Source organism: Tachysurus fulvidraco, chromosome 14 (genome assembly GCF_022655615.1).
Source record: "Tachysurus fulvidraco isolate hzauxx_2018 chromosome 14, HZAU_PFXX_2.0, whole genome shotgun sequence".
Lineage (NCBI taxonomy): Eukaryota > Metazoa > Chordata > Actinopteri > Siluriformes > Bagridae > Tachysurus > Tachysurus fulvidraco.
In genome coordinates, this window is record NC_062531.1 from 20918318 (window position 1) to 20927372 (window position 9055).

Sequence of the window (9055 nt, forward strand, 5' to 3'; positions counted from 1 at the left end):
ACACACACACACACAATTTGGACTGGAGGAGACGCTATTTAACATTAATGAAAGGAGTGTCAATAAAGTCAGGAGTTTTATAATTTTGTATTATTATTTTTATTATACTTTCCTAAAAAATGTCACAATATTTTATTTCTAACCTGCAGTTCACCTCACAGGCAGCAGAGGGAGCACAAAGCTTCTTTAACTCCACTCACAACAGATACAAGTTTCTGATTAAGGGAAATACGTTTGAGGTCATTTCAGTGAATTTACTGTTTCAAACCAATTTAAATCAAAAATGTATTCAAATAGCTTTTTGTGTTTTTGTGTTTTTAGTGATTCTAGTCATCCTAAAAAAAGTTAAAAAAACAAAACAAAACTGAGGCATTATACAAACACAACAGTGTGACAAATTTGTAAAGAGACCAAATACAAACCTGTAAATAAACTGTGGGGATTTATTTAGACACTGATTTATTCCCAGTGCTTTCTGAAGGTAAATGTTGCTTTAAGAGTTGAGCATGTGGGTGTTTCCCTACTAAGCAAAACAAGCTTCTGCAGAGAGCCTTCTGCCTTCTCCTGCAGGAAAACTCGCAGGGTTGTGATTATCTAAACCGAGCTAAATAAAATAAAGCTATTATTGCTGTTAGTTATAAACGTTTAGAGTAACATGCTTCAGCTGAATGACTCGGTGGAGCCGGAGAGTCCAGGGGCGGCGGTTCTGCATGCTGACGGCATTGAGGAAGCGCTGGACGGGCTTGAGGTGGCGTTCAGTCCGGGGCCTGAGGCCCAGCCTATGCTCGGCTTCGGTGCTGCTGTAGCCTGCTGCTCTCCACTCCAAAAACTCACACCTTTTCACGTCCACAACCCAACCCTCCGTGCAAAAGTGAAGGATTACTTCGTATTTAGGGTAAGAACCACACAAAATATTAAGAAATAGCAGTTTATTAGGTATAAATAAGTCGGTTTGTAATGCACCGTAGCTAATAATGACTGTTTAGCTAGCTAATTTATTAGCTTCAGCTTTCAAAACAATCAGCTGGCAATATATGTCAAATACTTCAGACAAAATTGCTAATATGACAATAATAACTTTAGTGAGATGCGCAAAGGTCCATCTCTTATTTATTTTAAGAAATGTTATCTAAATAGTATATATAATTATGGAATTACTAGTGTTTTAAGTGGACTCCATCTTCTAGCTTTAGTAGCTTCACATGCATTTATATAGGAAAGTGCATTATTGTGTATAAAGTTTTAACTTGGTTAATAGGACAAAGAATTTACTTTTAGATATATGGAAATGGAACATAGTTTAGTATTATATTTTTTGTTTTCAGTATATATATATATATATATATATATACATATATGTATATATGTATATATACACACATATATATATATATATATATATATATATATATATATATATATACATATATATACACACTATATATATATATATATATATATATATATGTGTGTGTGTGTGTATATACATATATACATATATGTATATATATATACATATATGTGTATGTGTGTGTATATATATATATATATATATATATATATATATATATATATATATATATATATATATATATATATAAGATGAGCCAGATAAGAGGGGTAAGATGAGGGGTAAGATGAGCCAGATTTTACTTATGTGGATCTCCAGGCAAGGGAAATTTAGACAGAAGTAAAACGAAGACATCTACTGTTAATTTGGGATGTTACCTATCAACTGAAAATATAAGAATGCACCTATGACATAGATCCTTGAAAATATGACCTCAGAAACAAAAAAGTGTTCATGTGATTCAACTTACCCCAGGCTAGGGGTAAGTTGATCCCAGTCAGTGGGTAAATTGAGCCATTTGGGGGTAAATTGACCATCCTATTTTATGCAAGTATAATACAAAAAAAACTTTAAAAAAAAAAAAGTTTTTTAACAATTCACTTACCTTTCCAAACAATGTCATTTATTAAAGCTACCTCAAACAACACAAAACAAACCAGTTAAAGTTGAAGTCCAACCTTTCAAGGTTTAGGAAGCTTCTTCAGCACATCATTCAGTGGGATAGATCCTACATAGAGGTGGAGGTTGAAGCCATGGGTTGATCTTCTACAGAAGTAGACAGCACATCAGGGTTTGGTCTGTCTGACACCATGGATGGTTCAAACTCTGCATCAGAGAAAATATCTCTGTTGAAGGAAAAATCCCTGTGGACCTGAATCCAGAACAGATGTCACATGGTGTCATTGCTGACATGAAAGCCTCGTTCACACATACATGGATGTGGTACAGTATATGCTGGCTGTATTTGGTCTTGAATGGACCATAGACACTCTTGTCCAGAAGCTGCAGGCAATGAGATGTGTGGGGTGGAATTGTGAGCATAATAATCCCCTTTCTCTTTGCTTAAATCAAGTAGTAGCACTATGAGATGGTCAGAGGAGCACTTGGTATGCTGAACCAGATGTTCAAAGAACTCTGCAAAGGTGTCTTCATTGATCCAACCACTGGTTCAATTTACCCCACATCATCTGGCTCACTTTGCCCCATAGCCACCATTTTGGGAAAAATGGCCTAGCTTAGCAATTCAGGCTAACTTTTAGCTTGATGATTCACATGGTTTTATATGTTGACAAATAACCAAAATGTACCATACACTTTAGACCTAGATAAATTTGCTTTGGCACAACAGCGAGTATACCTGAAATGCAGAAAATCAACTTTAACAAGCAAATAAGTGTTTTTGTGGAAAAAAAACAACTTGTCCCTTGTCCCATGTGCTTCTCCTCTTCACAAAAAAATGACAAATGATGGAGTCCTTCAGCATGTATGGTCACATTACACCAAATTTGCATAGTTGCCCAGAAACAGGGGGTTGGTCAACTTACCCACTGGGTCATCTTACCCCACTCTCCCCTTTATATATATATTACTGCACTTAATTCACTTTTCACTTAATATTGTATTAGTTTTACATACTACATTTGAAACATTTTAAATCTGCACACTGCATTTTGCAAAGAAATATATATGGTGATTTGTTTTAAGCAGTGTTGGCTCCTGTTTATGTAGCTTGTGTGTAAAACTGAGGAACAGACGGATAATAAATGGATCCAAATGGCTCCAAATTGTTACTACAAAATGCTGGTGTCTTTAAAGTGTATAGTAAGTCTTTTTGAAACACATTGTCTACATTGTATAGTTATAAACACACACATTCTAATGCTTGCCTCAGTGAATGGACCATAATGACAGGGCTGAAAGCTGTATTCGGGGGAAAAACAGAGGCATTAAAAGAAGATGAGTTGCCATTTCTTTTAGTTTCTATTAGTCCATCTGGTGAGGCACAAAACGGTGCATGTCGTGAGAATTAATGTACATTTAACTTACATTTTTAAATTACCTTTTTTTGCTTCAGATTTGTTCATCCTTTAACACTGCTACCTGAGAAAATATTATTATTATTATTATTTTTTTTTGTTCTCCAGCCAGGAACCATAGAGCAGGCGGTGAACGATATCCGTACGGTGGCTTTACCTTCAGAAGACGGCGAGGTTCTGAGTGTGTGGCTCTTAGCAGAGTGAGTGAACTGTCTCTCATTACATCTGTTGATTAATCGTGAATTTCAAGGGAATTTCAGTAACACGATTGTGCTATTGTGTTACACGAACAATCATGGAGCCGGAATTTTTGCCCTAACAATAGAACAAACATAAAGTATGAGAAGGTTGAGATGTGTTTGGGGGAAAACAGACCTCATTCATTGTTGTCGATGATTGGTCTTGTTTCTTGTCCACATCATGGCCATTTTCATTTATAAATAGCTCACTCATTGGCTATTGGCTTTTAATCATTATATTGCTTATTACTGTGCATGAAATACAAGACTCATCTATGTTGTTCATCCTAAAAGATAAACTAGATCGGAAAAGTTTAAGCCTGGAAACAGAAAATCATGCTTAAAGTCTCCTAGCATAGCATTTGCCTGACAGACAAACCGCCTTAGAGCAAAGCAATGCGAGAGGATGTTTTGGAAAAGTGTAGATGTTATTTCTTTACATGTTATATGGTATATAATCATTGAAACATTTTATGATCTGAGGTGCAGCTGTGATGCACGAATAAAGCTTCAGTTTGTATTGGAAAAACCTCTATAGTGCAGTGTTGCTTATTCACGTTAACACTGCTGTAATTTACAGTCAATTTTGTGTCTGTTGTTGTGTTGGAGTTACGTCAAATCCAGCTACAGAGCAGGAGTTTATTTGAGTATTGAAATACCCATTTAACAGTTGCATCACTGAAATTACTACATTCAACTGGATAATATAAAAAAGTGCATCCGATATTTCTGTCGAATATTTCTCTATATTACGGCCTTTTAAACATGAGATGATGTGCTATGCTTCTGCAGACTTTAGGAAAAAATAAGGAGCAGTTTTAGATATCAGAGTAATAACACTAGGTAGGAACCAGCAGCCAATCAGATGACAGAAAGACTGAGAGAGAGAGAGAAATAACGTTAGCGAACTGCGAGTAAGATTCAGACTGATATTGTTACCCACATTATATATACTTCAGTAAGCAGCAACACAAATTATATGGAATTTTTAAATACATGCTTAACATAAGACAAGTGTATATTGTTTTATTCTGAACTCACAATCCTGATCATTGGATTTCAGCTGAGCCTGACCAACCAGGTATACTTTCTCTACAGAGTTGATCACTGGAACAATGAGAAGGAGAGACTGGTGCTCATAACCGAGAGGTGAGAAAGGACTGTTCTTGTGATGCCTTGTTTTAACCCGCCAGTAGAGCGGAACAGGGCTTAGTGTACTGATGTGTGCTGTCTTGTGGTGTTTTGCAGGTCCCTTCTGGTTTGTAAATATGACTTCATAAACTTGCTGTGTCAGCAGGTCATCAGAATTTCCTTAAACGCTGTGGACACCATTTCAGTCGGAGAGTTCGAGTTTCCACCAAAATCTCTGAATAAGTAAGATCAGATAAGAGTTTAGAGAAAATGTGTGAATCATGCAACATGAATATTTCCTCTTTTCTAAATAACAACGTCGATCTTTTATCGAGCACATGCCGATCCAAATAAGCAGAAAGTATAAGATTGGGTTTGGCCATTATCCTGTTATCATTAATACGGGAGTGTAATCATTAAAACTCTGATGTGTTTGGCTTGGACATGAAGCACAGACGGAATCCCCAGTGTCTGAATATTCCCTTCCATATGATGTTTGTTGTCATGACTTTTTAATTTTTTAATTCATACCAGCTTACTCTCTTAAAACTCTGGACCAACTAAAATGACAAATCGGTTGTTGTCTGTGTACAGGAGAGAGGGCAGTGGTGTTCGTGTGCATTGGGATAAACGACCGAGACCTACTTTTCTAAACCGCTGGAATCCCTGGTCCACCGACATGCCCTATGCCACCTTCACAGAGCACCCCATGGCCCACGCTGATGAAAAGGTGGCTTCCCTTTGCCAGGTAAATATGCATATATAAAAGAATATTCTAAGGCCATCCTTAAAAATATTTAGGTTTGCAGTAAAAAAAAAAAAAGTTAGGTTGGTAGTTAGGTCTATTTTTTTTTCTTTTTCAAGTTTCAATGTAAAAAAAAAAAAAAGTTTTTCACAATTTTGGTGAAGTGATTACGTAGGTATGAATTTAAACAAATTAGCATATCGTGACGTCTCTGACTGGGTCTTCAACCCGTGCCTTCGGGCGCATCATTGCAAACTTTATTTTGATGCTGGACACAGTTTTTCCAGAACTTCGTGCCCAGTTAAAGCAGTGTCAAGCTGTTTTAATGAATTTTTTAGATGTATTATGGTGCCCGAACCCGTATGACATTGAACGGTGACAGCGAACATTTTGTTTACTGCAGCCGCAGCCATCATTACCAAGCGCGAACCGTTGACTCTGACAGTGAATGAGAGTATGAGACGAAGCGAGCAGGTTCTTATTTAAAAGAAAGAACGTAGCCTTTGTATGTAGGTCTAGGCAATTTATATATTAACAATATTTGCTAAAATATAATTAATATTATTTTATTGCTTTTGTATTAGTTATTTGAAGAGTAAAAAAAAATTGGTCGGTCTTAACGCAAATTTACAACCGGCAAGTCTTAATGCAAAAACAAATAATTGTGTCGGCCTTAAATTAACAGGGTCGGTCGGGTTACGGCAAACAAGAATATTTTGAAGGATGGCCTAATTGCTTTTTTTTGGTGGCGGCTCAGTGGTTATGGCTTTGAGCTACAAATTCCAGAGCTGCCACTGTGGCTCCTTGAGCAAGACTCTTAATCTAAACTGCTCACTTGTGTCCTGTTTCAGTATTAAATCACTTTGTATAAAAGCATCAGCTGAACTAGTAAATGTATATAAATGTAAGCAGACAGTGCAAGATTATTCAGCTCTGAGAGATCCTCAGCTGGCTGCAGTGACCTTCCTGTTTCATTCATCAGCTGGAGAACTTTAAAACTCAGCTGATCCAGGCAGTAAAGAGAGCCCATAAGGAGTTTCCGATCCCGGGCCGGTCTAACGGGGTGCTGCTGCTGGAGCGGCCGCTGATCATCGAGACCTACCTAGGCATCATGTCCTTCATCAACAACGAGGCCAAACTGGGCTACTCCATGACCAGAGGCAAAATCGGCTTCTAGTTTATCATGGCTAACCTGCATTGTTGCACTTGAATATGTTGAGCTCCATGAATCCCTTTTGTGTTGCTTGCTGGATTTCAGTGGAGGGTGAAGCGTGCCCCTCTTCATGCCACCAATGTGACTCTCTGGCTCCACAGCATGTGCCTAGAAGCATCCGATGCCAACATCGATGCCCCTTTACTGGGCTTGTGCCATCCTGCTTCATTTTGGTGTCCTACTCTACTATGTGTATTTTTTTTAACAGTATGTTGAGGTGGGATTCGGAGTGTGCGTGCTGGAGCGCTTTACAGGTAGCAGTAGTGGATTAGGATCCAGTGTTTGTTAAAACCTTAGGTATTAATCATAAAAAATATTAGTGTAATGCACCACATCCCTTTTGTTAACATGTTCTGTCAGGTCACCAGATTATTGATTATTTATGATATATGATCTGTCCTCATCATTAATGATGAGGACAGCACGATGGAAAAATGTTCATTGTCAGTAAACAGAAGAACAGCCATAATGTCAGTATTCCTCTAAAGGCAGACAACATACAAACTGTGCCAGCGTCTACAGTTTCGCCTTAGCGTTCACTAAGTTTTCAAGGTTGCTATGACGATACAGCAGTCAGCCTAAATGTCGGCCAATATTTCCAGTTCACTGAAGGGGTAAATGCTCTAGATGTAACAGATACACGTTTGTTTCTTGTAGTGGTAAATTTTTTTTTTTTTGCACTATTTTTCAAGCTAGAATTAAGAGAAATTTCAATTAAAAACGCCTGTTAATACGTTTACTTAAATTCTATTTGCCTCAGAAATATCTCATATAAAGTACTAATCGTTATTATAACTACTGTTACTGAATTCATTTTAAAAGCCTAACAATTTTAAACCAACTGTAATGTTAAAGTCATTCTTAAAACAAGAAATGTGACACGCATCAGTGCTGTCACTGAGATTGCTAAAGCAGTCATTAATCTGTGTGTGTGTGTGTGTGTGTTCCAATGCTTGCTCTAGCCAGGTACAGAAGGGTAGTCCAACGCATAGATTAATTCATGTGTGAATTCATCTCTCATTAACCAGGTCAGTGATGTAGAAATTTTGTTGAACCAGACTGCTTATGCAAAGAAGTTTGTATGAAGCTCATAAAGCTGATGATTACGTTAATAACCTCTCATACAGAACTCCGCTGCAAGCTTGTCAGTACAGTCCAAAAAGTGTTGTTCTATTAGAAGTGTATTCATTATCATTTATGAATTTAAATGGAAAATTCACTGTGAATGATTTCATAATTATGTTTAGAATGAACTTTTTCAGTGATTTCTTTTGTAACTCAGTTGAACTTTTTTTTTCCCCTTTTTGGTTCACTTCACTCTTTTTTTAATTACCCACAATGCCATCCTTCTACCAGTAGTGCCACTGGGATTTAGCAGCACTTTGACTCCTTTAGTCCAGGTTTCTCACCAGGTCATTTGTACACTTACAAAAGAAGCTCTTGTTTATTTGTGTAATACGCGACACATCTGCTAATTTCTCACAGGAACAACCAACAAATCTGCACCACTTTCACTAAACGCACCACAGATATTTGTAACGTGAACATTTTGTTCCTAACGCTGCTGTGTTTCCTTTCCTTCAACACGTTCTGTCACACTTCATAGTGAAATCAGTGCACTTTTGGGGTGACTTTCTGCAAAAATGTACCCTTAATTGTAACTAACACGGCTCAGTTTATGACATTAATCAGGGCTCAGGTTAGGAGAGTAATTCAGCAACTTTCAGTTTAAATGCTGCTTTTATTGTTCAAGGATGCAAATGAGGGTTAGGAGTTTCATTCTAACCAGAGATGATTAGTGCAGATGCGTTAATACGGGTTCCTTACTTTGCTTGTATGCACTTTTACCAGTTTATTTTCCCCCCTCTCTCTGTACAATGTTGTTTTGTATCAAACCTTTTAATGATTGCACTGTTTAAATGATTTTATTTGTGTGTTTGTTTTGTACAAATGTAAACTATTGCATGTGAGCTGTGCATGCGGTTTACTGTAAAAAGTGGTTGTGTGCGCTATATGTGTAAGCTGCTTGTTGCTTCAAATCACCTTTACAGCTTTCATACACATGATCTCTGACCAGATATTTCTAATTAATACTAATAGCCACTGATTCAAAAATACTGTCACGCCTCAATTTCTTGACGTCTAACTGCTGGACTCAAATTCTCTACGATTATTAGTCAGTATTGTACCTTTTCATGCTTCAGGTTGGTTTATGGGAGTCAGACTCAGCATTGTGGTCTACATGTCGGTTCTGTGGATTTGTACTGTAACAATGCTCAGACTTATTAAAATTGCTCTACATTCTTGTACTTTGTTCTGTCAGTTAATAAAGAAGAATAA

The 9055-nt window shown here is 37.1% G+C and overlaps 1 protein-coding gene across 1 annotated transcript; it reads left to right on the forward strand.

Moving 5' to 3' along the window:
* Positions 1-261: 261 nt before the first annotated feature.
* tprg1l (tumor protein p63 regulated 1-like) lies at positions 262-9021 on the forward strand. The gene is made up of 6 exons (XM_027166903.2): positions 262-895; positions 3496-3587; positions 4725-4775; positions 4875-5000; positions 5352-5505; positions 6485-9021. Exons 1-6 carry the CDS (start codon positions 656-658, stop codon positions 6677-6679), a joined length of 858 nt encoding a protein of 285 aa, XP_027022704.1. The 5' UTR covers positions 262-655; the 3' UTR covers positions 6680-9021.
* The last annotated feature ends 34 nt before the right edge of the window (positions 9022-9055 follow it).

Excerpts from the sequence above, each read along its gene's own strand:
- tprg1l (XM_027166903.2), top strand. The coding sequence starts at position 656 with ATGCTTCAGCTGAATGACTCGGTGGAGCCGGAGAGTCCAGGGGCGGCG. Across the intron at positions 3,588-4,724 it reads AGTGTGTGGCTCTTAGCAGA|AGTTGATCACTGGAACAATG; the intron begins GTGAGTGAACTG and ends CTTTCTCTACAG. Across the intron at positions 4,776-4,874 it reads CTGGTGCTCATAACCGAGAG|GTCCCTTCTGGTTTGTAAAT; the intron begins GTGAGAAAGGAC and ends GGTGTTTTGCAG.